The 26,988-nt window shown below is 38.5% G+C and overlaps 1 protein-coding gene across 1 annotated transcript; it reads right to left on the bottom strand.

Annotated features, from left to right (window-relative positions):
* Positions 1-2,856: 2,856 nt before the first annotated feature.
* Fem1b (fem-1 homolog B) lies at positions 2,857-22,842 on the bottom strand. Its single transcript, XM_027925863.2, has 2 exons — positions 21,956-22,842; positions 2,857-9,137 (listed from the first exon to the last, which is right to left on the bottom strand). The coding sequence occupies exons 1-2, from the start codon at positions 22,201-22,203 to the stop codon at positions 7,502-7,504; spliced, it is 1,884 nt and encodes a 627-aa protein (XP_027781664.1). The 5' UTR covers positions 22,204-22,842; the 3' UTR covers positions 2,857-7,501.
* Between the last annotated feature and the right edge of the window lie 4,146 nt (positions 22,843-26,988).

The following is a 26,988-nucleotide window of genomic DNA, read 5'->3' as shown; positions in this document are numbered from 1 at the left end:
CCTTGTTCTTCAATGTCATTTCTTACATAGCCTATCTCAGCTGATGTTCAGCTGTGCTTGGACCTATCTTGGTGGCATCATAACAGCAAAAATCCAACCAGTGCAAACAGTAGTTTCTTGTGTTTTACTGCTGTTAAAGAAGGTGGCATTTCCTCACAAGGCTGGTACAAGGTAGAAGGGGCAAAATGCTAATAGCATAAAGGTGCAAGGTATCTCACCCTGGGACATGAGAGCTGCTGGGAGATAGTGTGGATCTCTCCTTCCCTAGACCTTTATGGGATAAATGGCTTCCTCCTTTGACATTCAAGAGCAATTAGCCGCCACACTCTCCCAGAATAAAACACAAGACTAGGGTCAATCCCCTGGCTTCATGCCCCAGGATGCCAAACAATCTGCAACAGAAACAGGGGGCTTAATCACACTCCTTTCTGGCATGATGACTCACTGCACCCAGATTGGAGGTACTCAGGTCTCCCTGCAGGCAGATATGCCTGGGGTGAATTATTACAGCCATTAGCAGTGAAGGATCCTGTTTCATTCCACACACACTTGCCTTGGTCTTTGCTTCAGTTAATGTGGTGCCAGTTCTTTATTTTGCACTGCTTCTTACCATTAAAAAACATCCCCAGGGGCTGGGGCTGTAGCTCAGTGGTGTAACACTTGCCTCACATGTACCAGGCACTGGGTTCGATCCTCAGCACCACATAAAAATAAATAAATAAAGGTATTGTGTCCATTTATATCTAAAAATATATTTAAAAAAAAATTCCCAAATTACATCAGCATCTTGTCACGGGGTGGTCAACTCTAGCCAACCACAATATAATCTGCACAGTGCTTCTGTGTCAGGTTATTCTATTAGGTTTGACATCATGCTAAAGTAGGACAGCATGTTCCAAAACAGAAACTGAAACAGGAGCGGAGGAGCTTTGCTGGTATAGTGAAGGTCAGGAGCCATGCACCTGGGCGCTGAAACTTCTCAGTAAGATATGGGATAAACTGTACCTAGCAAACTCATGAGGATCAAAGTAGGGTAGGAGCAGAAAATTATTAGAAAAGGAGGGCACCATTCCTTGACAGACTCATCCATCCTAATCAGTCTCATGTGTTCCTTGCTTTTATCACCCTGGAACGACATCAAAGAACATGTGGCAACTCAATGTGTTATAAAGGTGGCCCATGCCAGAATAAAATACACTGTAAATTTTTATTTATAAAAATTGAGGAAAAATTGAAAATCAAATTTCAAAAAGGGTCACCTAGCTGACAACAAACCTACATTACATGTGTAATTTAAGTGTAAATAAAGCCACGTTAAAGTGGCTTTGTAAAAACATTAAAATTTCTAAGTATATGTAACAATATAAAAAAACAAACCCAATGGTAATAAATGGAAGGCATTTGTAAGACTTTCATTAAAAATAAAACTTTAAAATTTCTGGACAGAGTGACACATTAAAAAATACTTGACCAAATGGACATATCTTTATTTTTAATGAAAAGACTCAGAACTAGGGCTGGGGATGTGGCTCAAGTGGTAGCACACTTGCCTAGTATGCGTGAGGCACTGGGTTCGATTCTCAGTACCACATAAAAATAAAGATATTGTGTCCACCTAAAACTAAAAAAAAATATTTTAAAAAAAGACTCAGAACTATGGAGATGTCCAGTCTCCCTAATCTACTGAGTCCAATCTATTGATTCAATGCTAAACAAAATCATCTCATAACATGATCAAATGACACCAATGTTTATCTGGAGAAATAAACATACCCTAGTGGAAAAAAAATTATCCCCACTCAAAAAAAAAAAAAGACAAATGAATACTAGTCCATCTAAGAATACTTAACATTTACTAGACACCTGAATATGGCAAGCACCATATTTTTACTAGACACCTGAATATGGCAAGCACCATATTAAATATTTTAATTACATCCATTTGCTCATCAAAGTCCAAGCTAGATAATATTATCCCAATTGACAAGCAGGATACAAAACTCAGAATCCATAAAACAAATGATAAATTTGACTACATAAAAATATAAATTTCTAATACAAAAACTATCATGTTAAAAAGCAAAACTAAAAACTGTTCAATGACAAAAAATTTTCCTTAAACCTCCAGAGAATTTCTAAAAAAATAGTAAGAAAAAGATCACAATCCAAATATAAGCAAAGGAAATGTAAATGGTCAGTAATTTAAAAAGTGTCCAGCCTCATTAATAATAAAAGAACACAAATCAAAATCACAAAATACTATTTTTGGTAAGTTTCCCTGGCAAAAATAGATAAGCTAATATCTTATGTCAATAAAGGACACGAAGATGGAAGGCAATTTGATAATCTCTTGTCAAGACTTTAAATACTCAGTCATTAAACCAGAAGTTCCAGGGCTAGGAATGAATTTGTTGAATTAATATTACATACAAGGATGTCCACTACAGCATTATTTAAAATACCCAAAACTGAAAACCTAAAAAGTCCATCAGTAAAGATCTGGTTAAATAAATGTTAAGTCCATCCACAGAATTAAATGCAATGAACTTGTTTTTACAAAAAAAAAACATTTAAGTTTAGAAATGGAAAAATGCTGGATACATGAAACCAAAAAGAATTTCATCTGCATTTTCAAATGTAAAGAAGTATTACATATATGCACAGAGAAATTCTGGGAAGCTACTCAAAAAATATGATTGCCTCGGTAGAGTCCAAACGGGAACAGGGAAGAGTTGAGAAGGGAACTTTAATATCTGAATTTTTTCCATACACATGTATACCTTCAACAACTTTTTTTTTAATGAACTGCACGAAAAGATCACCTCACATTGAACAATAAAGACACAAACTTCAAGGTAGTTTTTTCAAACATTTACTGAACACAAATACCATTTTTCCTTTTACACAACAAGATTGTTAGTTTCAAATTAGCTGAGCTATTAGGACTGCCAATTGCCATGAAATTAAAAATGATTCTACATGTCACAAACTCAAATAGAAAATGTCATGCAATATATAAATTACTAATAGACTTCTGGTGCAGTCAGCAAGTTTACTATGTTTATTAAAGTCACGTAAGTGTTTTGACAAAAGTGCACAATAGAATGACATCACTGGGTTGTTATAAATCACAGTGAATTACTAGAGTACAACAATGTAGTTCCTCTAGATGGAGGATTGCAGGAAGGGGTGAATATTATGAAGGACAGGGTCTTTTCAATAGGTTCAGCCAGTCAAATTTTTACTCCAAAACTATGCACCTCTGAAAAGACTGGATAGGAAAGCTGAGTTGTTTTTCCCCCCCTCATCTTTTCTCCTCTACTAAGCAACAACAAAAAAAGCCATGCACAAATTTTACAACACCTGATTAAAAAATAGATACAAAACCTGTGCACTTCATCACTTGACAAAGCTTGCATCTTCGTTCCTTCGTTGTTTTGATTAGGCCATCCATCACATGACTCACCCCTAAATGAAAAGCTGTTAATAATTTAGCAATATTCACCCCTGCACACACATCAAGACACACTCCCCATAACCATCAAATCACTGTCCCTTCCCTGCACATGGACACACAGGTACACACCACAAATCTAGGACTAGAGACCACATTTACTTTACAGCTTTAAAAATGAATATATCACCATTATCAGTGTGGTATTTGTTTCAGAACCCATATCTGGGGAGGGGATACTGTACAAATCAGCCCATCTGAAGGAAGGTTTGGGCAAATCTGCCAGAAATGTCTAAGAAAGCCCTGAAATGTGATACACATATCAAAGAGCTTTCTATTTTCAAAAGATGATACCCAGAACAATGCTGCACATTTTCAGAGTAGGAATGAACACAGCTTAAAACCTTGTGGACTAAAATCTTTTTGTAGAGCAAAAAGGCAGAGTTTTGTTTTCTTTACCCACCTCTCAATGTTACAGGTCAGTGAGAAAATCAAAACACTCATTTGTACATTGATACATATGGTTAGCCTGAAAACGAACATTTCAGGTTTTTCTAGAAATCTACCATAAAAACAAGGACTCTATACTTTCATCCAACTACTCACTAGTTCAACCACTGGCTGCTTCTAAACCAGCAAATCATAATCCCAGATCCAGCAACTCACTCCTCACAATGTCCCATTCCAGAACAAGGAAATTATTCTGCTTGAATCATCCCAAGTAGTCTTATTCAGAGAGTAGCTGCCTCAACTATGGTGAAAACTATTAACAGGGTATCATTCCCTAAAATTTTAATTTTCAAAAACACTTGTCAAATATAGTTGGCATTTAGGGAGCTGCTGACCCCAAATCATATTTTTACTTCAAACAATGTTATCATAACTAAGTCTTCACAATTATCAATTATTAACCAACTATTAAAATAATGAAATAAAACCCTTCTCAGAAACAAACAAGACCAAAGCTTACAGATGGCCCATTTTTTTGATTTGTTTGTTTGTTTGCTTACAGTTCCCACAGCAAAGAACCTTAAAGTAGCTAGGCTGTGGCCTCCCAGAGCAATCCAGGGTGTCAACTGAAAAAAGCCATATTGTCAGATTCAGTTCTTAACGCAAAAATGTGACCCCTTCTTTATCGACTGAGGGGATAGATCTGCTGCACATTCCTTGAGTTAAATAGTTAATTTAAATTCAAGAGTTCAATTTCACCAACACAGTTAAAAGCAGAAGACCCACCAAAATTTCACATGATTTGCAAACAAAAGCATCCTCCTGGGCTTCTAGTTCACCCAGATTTATATGAAAATTCACAAGCAGGACAGAGAAATTTTGAGAAAGTCTGTAAAGCTATCAAACAAGAGTTACAATTCAAAGCATAATTCTACCAATAACAAACATCAAATGACAAAGATGGCTGCAAAATGAAGACAGCCTAGAGTTCTCAGTGAGCTGATACAGAACTATTACCTTTCTTACCTATTTATTTTCTTTAAAAAAAAAATTAAGTTCACAAAGGATTTGGCTAAACATATATTAAAATAATCCTACCAAAAGCAAATGTAAGAAACAGGCATGTAGTTCACTTGTTTCAAGAAAAGTTTTATACAGGTGGTTCACAATTCATATTGAATTGGTATTACAAGACAGAATTAGATCCTCAGCAAGATAACGCACAATGTACTACTATACTATAGTTTTAAAAAAAGTCTAGTTACCACTAGTACAGTTCATAGTTTATTCCGCTATCTTCAAATTCTTTCTCCAAGTTTGTCAGCATTTCAATGAGCATGATTTACATTATCCAGCATTCAGTCTCCCTTCTTAAAAACTCATTAAATTTTGATGTCTGTCTGAATATGTACATATAATCATTATTCTCATTTTATAAATAAGTAATGTCTAAAATAGTGCTGGTCCTGGGTAGCCAATGGGATGAAATGTTTTTAAAACATGCAATATTATTTGATATTTTAAGTTTTGGTATTAATAATCATATACATTTAAAATGGAACCAAATAAATACTAAGTATCACAGCCATTCCTCAGACTGTCCAATATGCAGGCCTTGTAGACTGAAAAACAAAAGGTCTGATCTGAGCAATGTAAAAGGCATGATTCACTCACCTTGAGGAAGTACATTTTCTCTTTCCGGCCACTGAGAATTGCCAAAAGCAAGGTACAGTATTCCCTCGATTCACACCAGAAGATCAAGGACAGTAATTTCCAAATTAGGGCTTATTTCAATTCCTCCCTTTAAGCCATCCTAAAAACCTTCCTTGCAAAATGTCAGGTTAGGAAAATAGAAATCTATTACCATGACAGGATTTACCATCAAAAGATTCCTAACTGAAGCAAGAAGACACACAAAGTAGAAATATAGCAACAGTATCTTACAACTTTGGGGGGGAAAAGCTTTTAAAGTCTCCCCTCCCACCATTCAAAGTATTTCATTTTGTGGGGTATCTCTATTTAAGGCCCTAGGTGCTGATTTTGGCTTGGCCACTGTTTCATACTGATCCAACCGCAATCTCTTTAATAGTTTATAAAACAATATCCACACATAAAATGTTAACTTAAATCTCATAGTTTTTTAAGTTTATATCTGATGTTGTGACATCATTATAATGCTTTTCATTAAGGAAAAAAAAAAAGCTGTAGGTCTTCATTTACAGTACCATGCACTATGAGTAGCTAAGGCATTCATTTGGCACTAGAGAGAAAATTACAGATACAGCTAATTTTAATCTCATATCATTTTTAGCATCAATAGAAATAGGTATGTACCTTTTGTTTAATTTCTGTGATGCATAAAAGATAATCACAGAATAATCTTTAGTTTGATAGTTAAAATGCTGCTGATAAATGAAATAAAAAACAAAAGACCTCTGTACAGCCTGTTGGAATAAGTGACATTTTGTGGTGGAAAATTTTGTAGCTCTGACAGAAATACCTTTAAAGTGGTATTGAGAATGATTTCAGCATCAAAAACACTTAATTTCCTACACCACATTAGTGACTTTTCTATTTCTTTAAACAGACTAAGAAAGTGAGATAAATCAAAAATATCCTGGTTCCTTTTCATTTGTCATAAACACCTTACCAGGGAAGCACAAATATATGTCCTCAGGAAAAGTAGCTTCCAAATTTTAAGATACAAGAGGAAAGAAAGAGGGGACAAAAATAGAATGTATAACTACATTGTGACAATTTGTTTCATAAGAAAACAGCATTCATAATTTTTACATGTCTGAGAACTGAATCAAATGCAGATGGCTGCAATTTAGATAAATTACATTAAAACAAAGACTTCAAATAATTCAAGCCTAAAGGCAAAGAGTCCATCAGTATTCTCTGAAAAGTTGGTTTAAGATTATCACTTTGAATATATACTACCCAGCATAATTCAACAATTTCAATGGATTTAATTTTATAAATCTGTAACTATTATTAGCACTTTTGTTTTCAGATTAATCTGAAGCTATACTTTTTTTAAGTCCTTCTGATGTTAAAATGTGTTGTATCACTTCACATACATTATGGAAGAGTGAAAACTATCTACAGCAGTTTGGCATATGCAGAACACCTGGATCTCCCATTACTTTTAATGTTCCTTTGTAGTTGTTTTTCCTCCATGAAATCCTCGAAACCGCTGCATGGATAACACACTGACATAGGCTAAACAGAAATACTTTTTGTAGGCAGCTGTTTAAAACATTATCAACTTGAAATAATAAATGTCCCTCATTTGTTACACAAACAGAATATTTTATATTCATTCCTTTAAAAAAAAAAAAAAAGACAAATAGTTAAGTGACCAATATCCAAACACCTTAATTATAGTTACACCTAAACAATGTGGCTTTGCTTAAAGTGTTTGAAATCAATTACCATATGAGGCTAGAAGACCAAAGACAGAACTAAGGAAGGGTGGGTTGAAAGGAAAAGTGGTGGAAAGAAAAGTAAAATTTATGAACACATAATTCTATTGTCTGTGATTAAAGTCCTTTACTTTAGCACCACATTAAACGATTTTACATATCCAGTCACTTAATGAAATCCAACAAATTCTTCAAGAGTTCTGGGGATCTGGTCTTGATAGTTAATGTCATTAGCCCGAACTGCTCGGGCAGCCAGGCACTTGAGACTCATCTTCATTTGAGTTTTGAGTAGTATTTCAGATACCCCAGTTGTACTTTTGTCTAGTGGAGTCTTATTCTGCTTATTTGTCATGTCGGTGTGAGCGCCAGCTTCAACCAGGCTAATGATGATAGAGTGTAAGGTCAAAAAATCACTGATGGGCCTGTTGTACTGAACAATAATATGAAGGGCACTGTTTCCCTCATTGTCCACAGCATTCACCTCAGCACCACAGTCCAGCAGGAGCTTTGTGACAAGTGCGTTTGGAAAACTGCAGACATCATTGGTGTGGAAATCATCGACTGGGGTATTCGAGTTGACAGCTAGATGCAGCAGGGTGAAACCTTCACGAGTTCTGGGGTCAAGGTGAATCAGGTTGTAGATCTGCTTGTTAATTTTGCGCTGATCTTCTTCACTGCAATGTGTTTTGGTGGAGATGCACACTAAATACAGAAAGGTATAGAGATTACATTCGTAATTGTCCATAGCATTGTGGACATCAGCATCTGGGATATTTTTTACTCTGTTCATACTTTGTTCTATTTCCAAAACACTACATCTCAAAACACATTCTATGTCTGGGGCCTTCACGGTTTCATTCAAATGTATCATCTGTGAGAAAACTTGGGCAAATCGAAGAAGATCTTTGTGGGTATTCCTGTTTCCTTTCTGTCTGAGGTGGAGCGCATGAAGCCACAGCTTGATACACTGTTCAAATTCCATATTATCTGCATAAACAGCCCCCCTGTAAATGATGGGGTGGGAAACATCAATGTTGTCAGCACCTAAAATCCGTTCCCGAACTATAAGGCCTTCCATGTGAAGAGCATCTCTGTCTTGTCGAATGGATTCCAGTTCCTGAGGGTTTCTACATTCAGTTCTATTCCCATAAGCATGGATTGGTGGCAGAACCTCTTTTTCAAGAATGTTATCACCATCTTGAAACCTCTCCAACATAGCTAAATATAAATAGTGGTATGTCTTCATGATGTCATAGTTCTCGCGGTCATTGGCAAAGGAGGCACCCAAGAGTTCCAAAGCTTCGATCCGACTTCTTCGGTCACAATCAGCATGAGACAGCAATAGTTCAACAACATCAGCTTTACAGCTTTCAGCAGCTACTTTCAATGGTGTCATCCCATGGCCATTCACGACTATAGCAGCTCGCCATTTTATCAGCTCTTTCACAATATCTATGTGCCCAGCTTCAGCTGCAAAGTGCAATGCTGTGGCTCCACAATGTGCTTTAGCGTTGGGGTCAGCGCGTTGCTCTAACAGATATCTGACCACATCAGTGTGTCCCTTATATGCTGCGATCATTAGGCAGGTGTTGTCATACTTGTTGGCAATGCTGATGTTGGCATTATTTTCAACCAAATATTTCACAATGTCCAGTCTGCCATCAAAGCATGCTGCCCGCAGCGGGGTTGAGTTGGTTACTGTGGTATGGTTCACGTTGGCTCCATGGCTGACTAGAAGTTTAACGACTTCAAAATGTCCTGCTCCTGCAGCACACCAAAGAGCAGTGGCACCATCAATGACATACCTGCATATAAAAAGAATAAACAATTAGGTAATAGAAATCAGATGCCCTAACATAAGTTTAAAAGATGTATTCATCTGCACTGATAAGGCATCCCTCTCCAGAAAAATAATAAAATATTATTTCTGGTGAACATAAAAACAGGCAATTTTGGGCTGGGGTTGTGATTCAGCAGTAGAGTGCTTGCCCAGTATATGCAGGGACCTGGGTTCAATCCTTAGCACCACAATGAATGAATGGAAAAAAGGTATTGTGTTCAACTTCAACTGAACATATTTTAAAAAAAAAAAAAGGAAATTTCAATAAATGTATTACTATCACTGTTATTTTTAAAGCTCCTGTGTGTGTGTGTGTGTGTATGTGTATGTGTGTGTGTGTGTTGCTGAGAACTGAACCCAGGTCCTAATGCATGCAAAGCAAGCACTCTACCACTGACTTACATCCCCAGCCACCTAAAGCATATTTTTTAAAAAATATTTATTTAGAAGTAGTTGGACAATACCTTTATTTTGTTTATTTATTTTTATGTGGTGCTGAGGATTGAACCCAGGGCCTCGCCCATGCTAGATGAGAGCTCTACCACTGAGCCACAATCCCAGCCTGGCTAAAGCATATTTTTAAAATAAACTGAAGAATTGCCCACTTGCTACTAGCAATAAGCAAAATAAATTTCAGAAAAAAACTAAAATTGTAGGAAGGTTTGTAAGATCTTTTCCACCAAGTTGATATTGTAGCTCTTAAAAACACAGCAGTCTCCCTTCATTAGGAAAACCCTACTCCCTACAATAACAATGTATTAGATACTGCTTTCAGGTGTGTGGGGGAAAAGCAGATAATATGTTCACTTTGTGAAATTATTATGTACTTATAATTAACAGGGGGTTTTTTTGTGAATAGTATGCCCCAATTTGAAACATTTTAAATGTCTGTGTGTATAAATGTATATATTATGTTTCTACTTGTGTTCCTCAAACAAACTATTATTGGGGATTTGAAAGGGAGAATACTAACAGCAAAAAACAACTAGTACTTCCAGAGAACCAAACAGGTTACCCTATATGATGGGACTTTGTGACTCCGTATTCACCACCTACTCAACTTACTGAACCTCATACGTGCTAAGGTTGCTACCTAACATATAAAATTAGACTCTTGCCAGAAGTACAATCTTTCCCACTTTTCCACTTTAAATTTTTTCCCAATTTTTGTTTTGTTTTGTTGTTATTGTTTGTTTGGGGGATTAAATCTAATAGCACTTGACCACTGAGCTACATCCCAGTTCCTTTTCATTTATTTTGAGACTGGCCTGGAACTTAAGATTCTCCTGCCTGAACCTCCCAAATCACTGGGATTACAGATGTTTACCATTACACCCAGCTCATTTTCTCAATTTTTAATCCTACTACTGACCATAAGTCCTAAAAAGTAGATATTTTCCAGAGCAATTCAGATCTACTATGCTATAAAACTAATAAGTACACATGCAAGTGTTAAGGAAAAAAGTCAAAGAATTATTCACAAAGGAATTAAGTCTACATAACAAAAATCTCACTAATGAGCTTCCCACTGCACAATCTTATGTTTTAAGGTTTTATGTCAAATTTATTTGCCATGAAGTGAAGAAAGAATAAGCTCCCCTTGGTGCTATGCTTTGAATGTGTCAGTTTGAAAATCCAGGTGTTGCCAATGTGAGGTAGAGCTTTTAAGAGATAAGTAGGTGATTGAGGGCTCCTCCCTTCCCAAATGAATTAAGACAAGTAGAAAAGAGCTTCATGCAGTGGTTGGTTGGTTGGTTGGTGACTGGCCTTCTGCCTTCTACCTTGTAAAGACAATATTTCATTCCTCCTCTCTGAAGAATTCCAGCCCTCACTCACAACCAAACCTACCAGTACCTCAATCTTGACTTTCCAGCTTCCGGAGAAATGAATTTCCATTCTTAATAAATTACCCGACTTGGGTTCTTGTTATAGCAGCATAAAATTGACTAAGATGTATAAAATAGTTTAACCTTGGATAACACCACCACAAAAAAACATCACCCAATATCACTTTTGCTAGAAACAAAACACCCATTCATAATTCAAGCAATTATTTTTTTCAGTTTCAAATTATTACACAAAATGGAGCGGGCATGGTGGTGCACACCTATGATCCCATTGGCTTAGGAGGCTGAGTCAGGAGGATTGCAAGTTCACAGCCAGCCTCAACACTGGTAAGACCCTAAGCAACTCAGTGAGACACTGTCTCTAAATAAAATTTAAAACAGGGCTAAGGATGTGTCTCAGTGATTGAGTGCCTGCCCCTGAGTTCAATCCCCAGTACCCTCCTCTCAAAAAAAAAAAAAAAAAAAAAATTATTACACAAAATGTCTATAAGTACAAGTCTTCTCAGCTGGCAATGTTTATCTATAAGGAGGAGAGTAGCACTAACTAGAAAGTCTTGAAGGTGTAAAAAATGTCCTTGTATGTTGATCTGGGTGGTAGCTACCTGGATGAATATTTACAGAAAAATATTCAGCAAACTGGACACTTAAGATATGTGCATTTTACTATATGATAATACTCAAAAATTAGAAGAATTCTGAAATTTCTTTTCAAATTTTTATTTTTAAAAATGTTATTTGGGGGCTGGGGATGTGGCTCAGCAGTAGAGCGTTCGCCTCGCACGCGCAAGACCCTGGTTCGATCTTCAGCACCACATAAAAATAAATAAAAGAAATAAAGGTATTGTGCCCAACTACAACTAAAAAATAAATCTTTTTTAAAAAATGTTATTTGGTCTGCACTTGCCTAGCACTTGCAAAGCCCTGGGTTTAAACCCAATCTCTGTTGAAACAAAGAGAGAAAGTCCATCTAATTATTAACTGATTTTTAAGAAATAAAGAATCAGTAAATTAAGATATACCAGTGGTGTGTTTTATTAATAGTTGCCAACTGTACCTATGGCCAAGAGTTCAGTTCAATAAAAACTCATTTACTATAATTATAAATACAAAGTTCAATAAAACATTTTCACCCTCAACAAAAAATGCCATTTGCAACATCAAAAATATCAATACCTAGTCATAAACCAAATGAAAAACGTGCAAAACATCTACACTTGAAACTATAAAACACTCCAGAGGCTAACAGAAGAAAACCCAAAATAAATAGAGAAATGATTCATGTTCATGGTACTGAAGACACCATAGTGTTCAGATGTGAATTTTCCACCAAAAAAATCTACACATCTGATAAGATCAAAATCTTAGCAGATGGGCTGGGGATGTGGCTCAAGCCGCGCTCACCTGGCATGCGCGGAGCGCTGGGTTTGATCCTCAGCACCACACAAAAATAAAGACGTGTCCACAGAAAAACTGAAAAATAAATATTTAAAAATTCTCTCTCCTCTCTCTCTTTAAAAAAAAAATCTCAGCAGATTGTGTGTGTGTGTGTGTGTGTGTGCATGCATGGGCACATTCACATGTATAGAGAAATAAACAGGCCAATTCTAAAAAGTATACAGAAATGCAACCAAGGCAATCATGAAGAAAAATAAGGTTGGAGGACTAACTACAGTAATTAAAAAAAGCATGTCACTGGCACAAAGACAGAGAAAACATATCAATAGAACAAAAAATTCTAGAAATGGACTCACACATGTAAGAATCACTTGGTTTATGACAAAGGCTCCAGGGAAATTCAGATAGAAAGTATGACCTTTTTAATAAATAGTTCTGGTGCAACTAAATAACCTCTGTGGCAAAAAAAAAAAAAATTGACTTCTATCTCACGTTATATACAAAATAACAGTAATATAAACCTTTAGACAAAATACAGTACCCCTTCATGTTCAAAACGCTAGAAAAAAACAGGGACAGTAGGAACATACCTCAACATCATAAAAGCTATATATGCTAAACCCAAAGCAAACATCATTCTAAAATGGAGAAAAATTGAAAGCATTCCCTCTAAAAACTAGAACAAGACAAGGATGCCCTCTTTCACCACTTCTATTCAACATCATCCTTGAAACTCTAGCCACAGCAATTAGACAGGAAAAACAAATTAAAGGAAAATGAATAGAAAAAGAAAAACTCAAAGTATCTCTATTTGCCAATGACATAATTCTACATTTAGAAGAGCCAAAAAATTCCACCAGAAAACTTCTAAAACTCATAAATTAATACAGCAAAGTACAGGATATAAAGTCAACACCCATAAATCAAACATGTTCCTATACATATGTTACAAATCTACTTAGAAAAATTAGGAAAACTACCCACTCACAATAGCTTCAAAAAAATAAAATACTTGGGAATCGATGTAACAAAAGGGGTAAAAGACCTCTACAATGAAAACTACGGAACACTAAAGAAAGAAATTAAAGAAGATCTTAAAAGATGGAAAGACCCCCCCCCGTCCCCATGCTCCTGGATAAGCAAAAATTAATATTGTCAAAATGGCCATATTACCAAAAGTATTATACAGATTTAATGCAATTCCTATTAAAATCCCAATGATATTCTTCATAGAACTAGAAAAAGCAATTCTGAAATTCATTTGAAAAAAATAAAAAACCCAGAACAGCCAAAGCAATCCTCAGCAAGAAGTGTAAAGCAGGAAGTATCACACTACCAGACCTTAAACTATATACTACAGAACCATAGCAAAAACAGCATATTGACACCAAACAGACATATAGACCAATGATACAAAATAGAAGACACATAGACAAACCCACACACACAAAAATAAATACAGCTATCTCATACTAGACAAAGGCACCAAAAACATTCACTGGAGAAAAGACAACCTATTCAATAAATGGTGCTGAGAAAACTAGAAATCCACATGTAACAAAATGAAATTAAACCCCTTTTCTTACCCTGCACAAAACTCAAAGTAGATCCAAGACTTAAGCACTAGATCAGAGACCCTGCCTCTAAGAAAAGAAAAAGTAGGCCCAAATCTTCATCATGTCAGCTTAGGACCTGACTTACTGACTCATCCTTACCAAGACTCCTAAAGTATAAGAAGTAAAATCAAGAATCAATAAATTGAACAGATTCAAACTAAAAAGCTTCTTCTCAGCAAACAAATCAATAACATGAAGAGAGAGCCTACAGAATGGGAGAAAAATCTTTGTCACATGCACCTGAGACAGAGCATTAATCTCCAGGATATTTAAAGATCTCAAAAAATTTAAAATAACCTAATCAATAAATGGACTAAGGAACTGAACAGACACTTCACAGAAGAAACAATCGATCAACAAATATATGAAAAATTGTTAACATCTTTAGCAATTAGAGAAATACAAATCAAACTACTCTAAGATTTCATCTCACCTCAATCAGAATGGCAATTATAAAGAATACAAACAATAAATGTGGGCAAATATGTTGGGGAAAAGGTACACTCATACGCTGCTGGTGGGAATACAAATTGGTGCAACCATTAGGGAAGGTGGTTTGGAGATTCCTCAGAAAACATGAAACCGAACCACCATTTGACCTAGCTATTCCATTTCTCAGTTTATACCCAAAGGACTTAAAATCTGCACATTACAGTGATGCATCTCAATTCACAATAGCTAAACTATGGAACCAACCTAGGTGCCCTTCAACAGATGAATGGATTAAAAAAATGATACACACACACACAATGGATTATCACTCAGCTGTAAAGAAGAATGAAATTATAGCATTTGCAGGTAAATGGATGGATGGAAGGAGCTGGAGAATATGATGATAAGCAAAATAAGCCAATCCCAAAAAAACAAAAGCCAAATGTTTTCTGATTAGTGGATGCTAATTCACAATGGGGTTGCAAGGAAGGGTGCTAGGGAAGAATAAAATTATTTTAGGTAGAGGGGAGTAAAGGGAAGGGAGGGGGTATGGCAAAGATAATAGAATAAATCAGACATGATTACCTTATGTACATATGTAACTATACAACTGGTGGAATTCTACATCATGAATAACCAGAAGAATGAAAAATTATCCATTACATATAATGTATCAAAGTGCATTCTACTGTCATGTATAACTAATTAAAACAAATTGTAAAAAAAATTAAAAATATTAAAAAAATATAAACCTTTAATGTGAAAAGCAAACAGTAAGGGCTTTTTTAAAAGAATAGACACTTTGATAGGGACAGCATCACACACCTATAATTCCAGCTACTTGGGAGGTTGAGGCAGGACAATAGTAAATTTGTGGCTAACCTCAGCAACTTAGCAAGAACGTGTCTCAAAATAAAAAATAAAAAGAAGTGCAGATGTAGGGTAGAGTACCACTAAATTCAATCTCTAGTATCCCCAACCACATCCCTCTTCACACAAAGAATAGACTTAGTGACCTTGGGAATTGATCATTAATTTCTTAAACAATTCACAAAATTATTATTAATCATAAATGACAAAGTGATTTACTGCACTTCAGTGGAAAAAAAAAGGAATTTCTTTCTTTTTAAATATTTGGTTTTTAGTTGTAGTTGGACACAATACCTTTATTTTTATTTATTTATTTTTATTTGGTGCTGAGGATAGAACCCAGGGCCTCGCACGTCCTAGGCAAGCGCTCTACCGCTGAGCCACAATCCCAGCCCAAAAAAAAGGAATTTCCATTGATCAAAAGACTTTAAAAAGTGAATAAGCAATCCATCCATTGTGAGACGATATCTGCAATAGATATATTTGCCAAATCAGTAAGAAAAAGGCAAACAACCTATTTTTTTAAAAAAATGAGATATAGGACTTAACAAGTAGGCTTCACAGAAGATTTCCAAATGACCACTATGAAAAGATACTCAAGATAATTCCTCACCAGAGAAATGCAAACTAAAACTAGTACTGTCTAACACATACCCACCAGAAATGCTAGAATTAACAAGACTGATAGGACAATACTAAGTGTAGACCAGGATGTGGAGCAACTGAAACTCTTGATACTGGCAGAAACTGCTGGTACAAATGTAATTTGGTTCAATCTCTCTGGAAAAACTGGCACTATCCATTAGTTAAACATCTACCTATTTTATGCCCAGCATTTCTTCTTACTTCTCCTTAATATGTACCAAAGAAAAATGAATGCAAATGTCTACCAAAAGACAAACATAAAAATATTCGTAAACGCTTTATTCATAAAAGTGAAATATTGAAAATAACCAAAATATCCATTAAGTAGAAAATGGATAAACTGAAGTATTTTCATGTAGCATTAAAGAAATTAAGTCACATGCTAGTGTTACATGGATGCATCTCATAGATACTGTATTAGCACAAAAAGCTAAAAACATAAGAGCATACTGAATGATTTCATTTACAGAAGCTCAAGTACAAACAAAACTAACCTACAATAATAGAAGTCAGAATAATCATTACTTCTGGGAGGGGAAAAGGGAGAAATTGAGAAGGGGCATAAAGGAAATTGTTAGGGTGATTAAAATATTAATTAACATTAATATTAGCTTTAATCAAGAAAGTGATTAAATGCATTTAAGGTTCATGTACTTCGCTAGATGTTATACTTTAATTCGTGTGTGTATGTGTATGTGTGTGTGTGTGTGTGTGTGTAAACAGGAGGCACAAATGGCTTTAAATAGTTTCAATGACTATAAATGTTTTATATCAAAGATTTTCAATATACCAAGCACTGTATTAACCACTTAATAATGCAATAGATCTCATTTAATCTTTACAGTTACAATGACCCAATGAGGTAGATACTATCATTATGTCCATTTTACAAATATAACTGACAGGTTTACTTGAGATTGAATATACAAAAGTACTTTGAGTATCATAAAATGCACCCAATGGAAGGAAACATAGTACATGTTACTGTTCAAACATTTGTTTCAATTTAAAAAGCAAATTTTCCAAACTGATTATTAATATAATCTACCAAAAACCAAATACATAGTTATGTATGGTTATATTTAGATGGTTAGTTATAATATTTCCTTGCTCTGGTTTTTAAAATATAAAGTTACTCACATTATATAATATGAATCTAAACTACTTAAAACTCAAAAAAATGTTACATTAAAATAGGCACTCAGGGGCTGGGGTTGTGGCTCAGAGGTAGAATGCTTGCCTAGCATGCATGAGGCACTGAGTTCGATTCTCAGCACCACATAAATATAAAGATATTGTATCCACCTATAACTAAAAACAAATACTAAAAAAAAAAAAAAAAGGCACTCACACTGTCTTTAACTCTAGTAATTAAAGTATTACCCTTTTAAAGAGAAAGAGAAAAAGTGATTAGAATATTTTTTACCTCAAACTTCCCAGAATCTATGATAAAGTAAAATACTAAACTACAAGTATGTACTTCCCTTGGTTTTCATAATGGAAACTATTTGGTCAGTTTAATCTTTTTGTTGGAATAGTCTAATCAGTTCCATTTTTTTCCTTTTAATTCTATACAGTAATGTCACAGAAACCTCAAAAAAGTTCCAATTAACTTTTTAGCAACATTCACTAAGTTACTATGAAAGAAACCATAGAAAACAATCTTTCCAGTCACAGTCCAAAACTACAGTGCAAATTCTCTATTATGCTTCATCTTATAATGAAAAAACTATAATCTTATATTCACCTTTTCAAACAAAAAGTATGTATCAGACCACAGAAAGTTTTCACAGTAAGAGATAACTTTTTTTTAATATTTTTTAGTTGTCAATGGACCTTTTATTTTATTTATTTATATGCAGTGCTGAGAATTGAACTCAGTGCCTCACACATGCTAGGTAAGTGCTCTATCCCAGCCTAAGAGATAACATTTCTAATCACAAGGCTAAGCACACCAATCTCCAGATTCAATGTGAACTACAAATGCCTAGTTCAAGCATTTGAAATGCAAATAAAAATTCATTAAATGTATATGGTCAGCACTTTATTTTAGCTAAAGTCCTTAATATCACTTATTACATCAAACGTAGTTCCTTCAAACATATATTGGCAAGGACTTTCTAAATGCAGTCAGATGATGGTGTGCCACAAGCCTATCCTACACCTGGACATTTATGAATAGTATTAGTACTAACACTTGACTTTAAATGTAAGGGCACTCAATAAAAAGCTTCAGCATTCTCACAGGTCCTGTTCTCCCCATCCATGTCAGCAATCCTCCTCAAGGACAGGTGGTCCCCACAAATACTGGCAGAGAGCAGTCAGACCTCAGTCCAGCACAATATTCCATGGTCACATGACACTATTCCTTTAATCTGTTCCACACCTACAACATTCTTAGCAGCTTCCCATTCTCCAACTACAGGTTCTTCTTTCATTCTCACTCATGACTTTTCTTCTTGCCCAGTCACTTATGTCAACTTTGGTACTCATGTGTTAAGTCATAAGTAAAATAATATCAAATATTGCTCCTAAGAAAAAGCAAACAAGAACTGAAATTATCAATATGGGGCTTAATACAGGTGGTGTTCCCCTCCCCCCCTTAAGTCTCAATTGAATCCAGTTTGGTTTCCTAAGGTATTACAAAATAAGGTATTATAAAAAAAAGTTTTAGGCAGAATACATACTTAAAATATATATATATACTTTTATACAATAGTTATTTAATTTTGTCCCTCCCTTTCACACACATACATACAAAACACAGCAAACAAACTCATAACTAAAGATACTGTTGCAGGAGCTGGGGTTGTGGCTCAGGGGTAGAGCACTCATCTAGCACACGCAAGGCCCTGTGTTTGATCCTCAGCACCACATAAAAAATAAAGGTATTATGTCCAACTACAACTAAAATAAAATAAAAGGTACTATTGCATGGGCTGAAGCTAAGAAATGAGTCATTCTAAAGACAAATACCAAGTGAATAACAGAAATCATAAAAAAAAAATATTAAGAGCAGGAGAGATGGTGAATAATTTGGCCAAAACTCGTGCAGACGGTATGCAAATAACTAAAAATTAGAAAGTTATCTATTTCACACATAAAGAGAATATGTTTGTTAGTGTCCATTGTCTATGGGTCTCAACTGCCAAGAGAAGATAAAGTAGAGGAATTGGCAAAGTACTTTCAATAAGCCAGCACTAGGACAGGGGGTTCAGCTCAGAAGTAAAGCCCTTGCCTGGCTTGCACAAGGCCCTGAGTTCCATCCACAACACACCTCAAAACACAAAACAAAAGCCAGACCCAAAGGATTGAGTGAGCTTCATACTGTTAACACCACTCAGGCTAACATTTTCACAGTATCTGAGAAAGTGCAAAGACAAATTATCACATTTACAAATAATCTTTTCTGGTTCTGAAATGCAAAAATCATTTTGGGATAAACTCCAAAATAATCCCATGAACTGGCATGAGGGCTTGAAAGGTGGCCATAAACTTCGATTCTTCTCTTTTATCAATTAATTGATAAGTTCCTCAAAAGTAGAAACTTTATAATTTCCTCTTTATACTCAAAAGAAAGTGATTCAGGGTTAGGCCTACCACGGCATTTAGTAAATAAAATAAATACTAGACTACTTCAACACAGCAGCTAATAAATTCACAGTTGTAATAATCTATAAACTAGATTATAGTTTACAGATTCAAGAAACCTCCGAGAAAATGGCAAATGGTGGAAATGTTTGAAACTGCAGTTTTGCCAGTTTTATTCTTTATATTTTACACAAGGATCATTAAAATCTGGTCCCCACCTCTTTCCAGTCTCCCACAATCTCTTTTGTAATTGCCCCATCTTAAATTTTTTCTTGCAATAGCAATGAAACATTTGTCATTGCCAGTGCACCAAGCAGCTGTCCCTCTTCTACATGTCTACTCTCTTTAAAGCCCAGCTCATAATCACCTCTTCAGTGAAGCCTTCCATGATCCCCACCCCCACTGCAAAGCTGAGCACTCTCCCTGTTTTCCCTCAGTAATCCAAAGATTTCTAAGTCTAAATGGCAAAGCATCTGATATTACTCATTCATAGATCTATTTCTCCCCCTATACATACTGTCATCCTCCACAGTGGGAACACTATGTCATTTGTCTCTATATACCAATACCTAGCTACTACAGAGTCTGGCACACAGTAGGTGTCCAATATATGTTTGCTTGCTACACCCCTTAATTTCACTGGCCAGTGCAGAATACTGGACAAGGTAAGCCACTAAACACACTCAATGCTATATTTCTAGTCATTTCAGGTTATTTTAATTGCCTCCTCAAAATAGCTTTGATGATCCAAGAAGATACCAATAAGCAAAGCCTTTCTAACTTCTTTGAAAACTATTTTCTCTCCTGACTGTTCTCTCTTATCCACATTAGCAAGCTCATTAGCAGTAGTGTTCCCTGTAGCTGTTATTGCAGAGAATCATATCTTAATGGATACATGTGCCTATATAGCTGGAATGATGCTGGAAGTTCATTCTGCTTTACTCCTGCTCTAGGAGTAGGTAAAGCTATGAGAACGCAAGAAGTTACAAAAAAAAAAAAAAAAACAGAGAAGCTAGTAAGGGGAAGCACGCATGAAACAGGCTGCCATCTTTAGTCAACACCATCTTCTTAATGGTCCCAGAGATAAGCCACCACCCATGGGCTATCATGGGTTAAGATGTTAACACTCTAAAACATTTCCTCTTATCTAAAACAGAATAAAAAGCTTTTATTAATTAAACCTAAAACAGAATCAACCAAGGGCTGGGGTCATAGTTCAGTGATGGTAGGCTTGCCTGGAACATGTGAGGCACTGGGTTGGATCCTCAGCACCACATAAAGATAAATAAATAAAATGAAAGTATTGTGTCCATCTACAATTAAAAAATATTTTTTTAAAAAAGTCAACCAAAATTAACATGTCCTGGTCATCTTGAAAAAGCAATGTTTTTTCAATGGGGTTTTAAGCAGGTAATTTTTTATCACCAAAACTAAGCATGCATCATTTTTTATGCTTAGACGTCATCTACTTCAAAAGAAGAAAATGCTAAAAAAGCCTACCCACTGGTATGAGTCAATAAAAACCAATGCAATCAATGATGCAAAACCTTTATGCAGTTGTAATCTATAAAAAAAATTTTAAATCCTCCAGCACAGAAAAGAGGATAACATAAAACCTGACAATTCTGTTATTATCATATCCCAAAGTATGTTCAATTAAACTCAAAGAACAAATTTTTAACAGTGACAGTATAAATTTCTGAACTCCCCACCTCAAATTTCAACAGTAACTAATCAAGCTTCCCCACATCATCACATGTACTTTAACAATGGCACCATCTTCTACATCAGGTCCAGTGCCACTTTTTAGCCAACATATCAATCCCAGCAATGTGGAAGACTCCAAGTCATGTCTTGAGATGTCTGGCTGCGTGACAATCCCTCAAGAGACTACAGCTGCTTCTGGTTCTAGAGACTCATTTTGACATAAAAGCCTCAGCAATCTGCTGGGGGCTTTATCGGCCCACTCACATGAAGGGGAGAAACTGGGTGGCCAAATAATCCATTAGAGGTCTTCAGTTTTAATTGCTGACCTCGTTAATTTCTGATCTCCATTACAACGCCAGTACTGATAAAGGTAAAACCTGGAATCGCAGCTACCCCTCCACACCGCTTGTTCACGGACTACCTAGTAGAGAAGACCATTAGATCAAGACTGAGGGTGTGGCTCTCCATCTACAGAGGGAATAGGGTAGAGACAGATGAAGATAGGCAGCAAAATATGGGATGCAGTGTTAACCCTAGGAGATGAATTGGGCACTTAGTAGGACTGGAGGAGGTACAAGAAAGGAGAAGTGAGTACCCACATGAAGGAGGGTGAGGGAGGGCAGGGTCCATGAACTGGGTCCGCGGGCATCGGAAGGGAGGCTGTAGTTTGGTATACCTACCCGTCGAAGCGGACGGTGCCAGTCTGCTGGGTCTGCACACGGTAATGTTCTAACAGCAAGCGCACCACCTTGGCGTGCCCATTGCGGGCTGCGATGATGAGGGGCGTGGATCGCTGCCCTCCCTGCTGGCTGACATAGCCGAGCAGATAGCGGATATCGCTTTCAGACCGGTTGAGAAGCAAGGCGGCCAGAGTCAACACCTTGCCCTCGCTGGCCGCCTTGTATACATAGCCAGCCAGGCCCTCCATGGCCGCCGCCAACTCCAACACCCGTTTGGTCGCCACCGCTGCTGCTGCCTTGCGCCCCCGGAGGCCGCGTTCGCCAGCACTTCAGACCTGGGCCCTCACAGCCCATTCAACAGGGCGCCGTCGCCGCCGCCGCGCCCAGGCAGCAGCGCGGCCCGGGGAGGGCGGAGACGCAGGGGTGGCCGAGTGCCGCAGGGGCACGTCTGCGACCCGGCCCCGGCAGGGAGGAGGGCGGTCAGGGCCGCCCCCAAGGCCCCAGGCGCCGGCCCTGGGCCGAGGAGATCTCCATGGCGGCCGCCGCCCCGGGCCTCAGGCCGGACCCCTCCTTCCTGCGGGATGCGACAGGCGCGTGCCCGAGCTACGGGTCGCCAGCGGAGCCCCGAGAGGGCCGCGCGCGCCCTGGATGGCGAAGGATGGGCGCGCCTCACCCGACCCGGCCCACCCGGCCTAAGGCCGAAAACTGCCTCCGCCTCTGCTCTCCGCCGTCCCTGGCTGGAAGAAACCCGCAAACGCTCGCCCACCGGAGCTCAGAAGTGCTGGGCACAGTGCAGGGTTTGCTGACCCACGCGTGGGTGGCCCCGGAGCGACGCGGAACGCTTCCGAAGGATCAGCGCCGGAACTTGGGGCAGGAGGCGGGCGAGCCTCCGCAGACAGGGCCGGGAGGGGGGGGAGGGAGGAACGGTTAAGTGGGGTGTCTCTTCCAAAGCCGACCGGCCGGCAAACGAGGCCTTGATGAAGAAAGGTTCTGCTACGCGGAGTTGGCGCATCCCGGATTCCGGCCTGTGTGTCCTCATTGCCCTTGACGCGTGGGGTTTCCTCCTCGCCCCCTCACGAGACTGGGACTTCCTGGCTAGGGAGGGGGTCGGAGTGAAGGCGCTGAACCAGTGGGTTAGGGAGTCTACTCCCACTTTATTATAGACATTGCTGGACCCCTCTCTGTCCCTGATCCAGGAGTCTGGGGAGGACGTAGCAAGCTCCCCGAGGATCCATTTTAGGAAAAGGGCAGCTATCCGAACCCCCAACATGTAGGAGGGCCTGAGAACCGCAACTGCACCAGACTCTGAGAAGGGACAGGAAGTCCAGCATGCCCTCCAAGGAGAGGCAGATTAAGTGGGTGAGGAAGATGGGGAGAGAAGGGAAACTGCTCTCTGATGAAGAGGGGCAGGTATCCTAAGACGGAAGGCGAGTTCAATGGTCAGATAGAGCAGGTCTCTAATTCTGAGCCTTTAGAAACTCTGCTTACTCACAGTCTTCACAAGATTGTTGTTAGGAGGTTTATCGAACACTAGAAATCTATATGTGCTAAACTTTGCTTAACATTAAGTATTCAGTGGTAGGCCAGCCCTCTCTCTCTCTCCAGGGTGTTGTTGAGGGTGGGGGACAGACAAGTAACCAAATGATAACAAGACTACTTGAATTAGTGTCAATACCATTTGCTACGAAGCAAATAAGAGGAGTGTGGAGGTTGAGCAGATGACTAGTTTGGGTGGTCAGACAAGACCTTAGTGACAGGTGACAAGAACAGAGGCTAGGCAGAGGAGTAACTAATACAAAAGCCCTGAGTAGGGAACTGACTTAGTGAAGTCAGGAAGAAAGGTTAGTGTGGCTACAGTAGAGTGGACCAAAGAAAGAATATTAAGACAGCAAGATGCAAGTCACATTAGGGCCCAGCAACCCATGGCAGAGGGTTTAAGTTCTACTCTGTAATGGGGCATTTGAAGAGTTTTGAACAGGGAAATGACAAGATACTGTTGCTTTTAAAAAAAAGAAAGAAAGAAAATCCCCCTGGCTTCTGTACTGAAAGTAAACTCAGAAGACAAGAGTAGAAGCAGCAAATCCAGTTAAGAGGAAAAACTCGGATTAGGATGGTAGGAGTGGACGTCATGAAGCACTTGGGGCAGTCATGGAAAGTATTGGCTCAATATGGAGGTGACTTCTTCCCAGGCTCCCTCAAAAGACAGTATCTCCCTATTGAAAGAACACCCACATTTATTTTGCTCCAAGGGACAGGGACAGGCTCAAAAAGTTCATATAAGTTGTTTTATTTCAACCCCACCATTAAAATCCTAGGAGATAAAGACCTCATCTCAGTTGCAGAGCTACTGATGAAGTGTTAGGCCACTTCTCAAATTCTCTCCCATTTTATAGCACAACTTTACCTGTTTGCAGATCCCTATGCAAACACTGGGGGTTTCCCCCGCTTACCATATTAAACAAAAACAGTGTTGCAAATAAAGATTAAAGATGAGATTTAGTGATAACTTCTGAAATAACTGGTGGAAAACAGGAGAAGCTGACTGGTTTCATCCTGGGGCTTCAGCATTGTAAGAAAATCCAGGTTTGGACAGGCTAACACAGCTTTTTGACCTCTGGGGACTTATCAGTGACACCTTCAACTGTGTGAGCCAAGGCTGTCTTCCAACTTCCTTCTGTGGCTCTATAAAGCAGCCAGGCTTCTGGTCTTCCACCTCTCTCTCCTTTCTGCATCTCTGCCTCTCTCCATCCCACCCTCCCACCCCAAAACACACACACACACACACACACACACACACACGTTTTGATTACGTAGGCACAAGCTTCCATTCATGGAAGAGTGCTTCCTCTCTATAACCTAGAAAAGAACTCCTCACAGCCTTTTGCTGTGTTTTATCCCCAGATCATTCTTTTCCCACCTGACTTTTTTTGAAGAAATGGACTTAAAAGCCCAGACACAGGCCCCTTGTTCCAGCTTTGTCTTCCAAAGATGGCATAACTCATCCAGACATTCACTCCTCTTGCCCTCCTTGCCCCATTTGTAGTATAACTGCAGGTTAACCAAGACAAGAGTCTGGACCAAGGGTCATATTTGAGAGGGGCTCAGAACTTGCATTGCATGGCTTTCTTCCCCAGGCAAAAATATGTCTCTGCTCCAGCAGCCCAAGGGTACTGACCTTGGGCTGCTGTTTTCTTCTATATTTATCACAGTTGCTTAGTATAGGGGTCTGGATGCTCTTGATTGCTCAATAACTATTGGCTGACTAGAGCCTATTAGGTTGGCTCTATTTACCTGAGCTTGGTGGGTGACATTTCTGTGGTCAGACTGTGCAAATCTGAGGGAGGATGTGTAAACAGGACAAGACTGCTTTTCCAAAGGCCAGAGTCCAGAAATAGTTCCTTGGACTTCTGACCTATTACCTGGACAGAAAGCTCCTGAGCAAATGACAAATTGTGAAATATAATGACAAGTAGTTCTATCCCGATAAGTTTGCTGATGACAATAAACTGCCGACTTCCACCTGGAAAAAATACAGGAGGGGGCTGGGGTTGTGGCTCAGAGGTAGAGCGCTCACCTATCATGCATGAGGCACTGGGTTTGATCCTCAGCACCATATAAGTAAAATAAACATTGTGTCCACCTATAACTAAAAAATAAATATTAAAAAAAAAACAGAATGGCCAGCCTTTTCTAACACTTTGCTTCCTGGAGATTATAGTGGCTCTTCAACAGAATTGACTGTACCTTCCAAGGATCATTTCTTCTTCCAGTTTGAGCCAGGCTTACAGTTCTGAGGCAATGGAGATTCTCAGATTTTACAGAGAAGATATGCAAGGGCTGGGGTTGTAGCTCAGTGGTAGAGCACTTGCCTCACATGCATGAGTCCCAGGGTTTAATCCTCAGCACCACATACAAATAAATAAATAAAAATAAAGATATTGTATCCATCTACAACTCAAAAGAGAGAGAGAGAAGACATGCAAAATGTCATTTTTCAAGCACCAATAAAGACACCTTGTTTTAGTCCTAGAGTGCTCCCACATACTAAAAAAGTAAGAGAGAGACTAGCATTGAATAGATCCGGGTTAGATCCCCATATCTATAGGCTAGCTGTGCGGCTTTGGGCAAGTTCCTTCACCTGTGTTATGGAGTTAACTATTTTGCTTACAGGGCTGTATGATGGTGATTTAGAAGCTGCTTGGCCAAACCTGGGTCCTATGAAAGAGTCTCCATCAGTGCATACTAGTTTCCCTCTCCCTCACTCCACCAGACAGTTCCCCATCTGTTGTGCCATTAATCTGCGCAACAGAGAACTTCCCACCCCCTCTGCTTTTTCCCTGCAGAAATGTGCCTGCCTCTGAGAATGGAGAGTAATTTCACAATACACAAGAGCTGGGGAAGCTAACGAAGAAGAGTTCAGAAATTTCAGCAAAGCTACAGGGAAGGAAAAGGTCAAAAATCAGGGTGATAACCAAGTAACCACTGATGACTGGTTTTAGAGAATGGGTAGCCTGTTGGCTTCATTCTCTGCCTCCCACTCTCCCACCATTCCCTGAAAAGCAGATCTAGTGACTGGTGAAAACAAAATCAAGAAGGGTGGCAAGGGACAACTGGTTAGGCCCTGCCAGGGTTAGCTTGGTCAGGAAAGCAGATTGAAGCAGCACATCTACTGTGTTCTAACTCATTCTTCCTTGTGATACCACCGGAACAGTGAAGAGTTCGGCTTCCCTGCAGGTTGAAGTTTGAACATGAGAGAAGCACGCAAAGGCAAGCATATGAAGCAGGGTTTATTTAAAAAGAGGAAACATAGACTTCTCCCACGAGGGAGAAGGGGACCACAGCTGGTATCATGGTATCCCAAGAAGCGAGGTGTTCTGCCCTTTTTATATGGCTTAGGCTTCCTTTGTTCTCCTGCTTTACCCCCTTATCTTTCTTCTTCCTGCCTACCTGACCAGGCCCAGGAATGCTCAGTGGGAAGGCCAAAGGTGGGAAACAGGTGGGCTAAAGGGGGAAGGGCTGGATGGAGTAGACAG

Source organism: Marmota flaviventris, chromosome 2, assembly GCF_047511675.1.
Source record: "Marmota flaviventris isolate mMarFla1 chromosome 2, mMarFla1.hap1, whole genome shotgun sequence".
NCBI classification, from domain to species: Eukaryota; Metazoa; Chordata; class Mammalia; order Rodentia; family Sciuridae; genus Marmota; species Marmota flaviventris.
The sequence above is the reverse complement of the archived record's forward strand: the minus strand, read 5'-3'. Positions and strand labels throughout refer to the sequence as shown.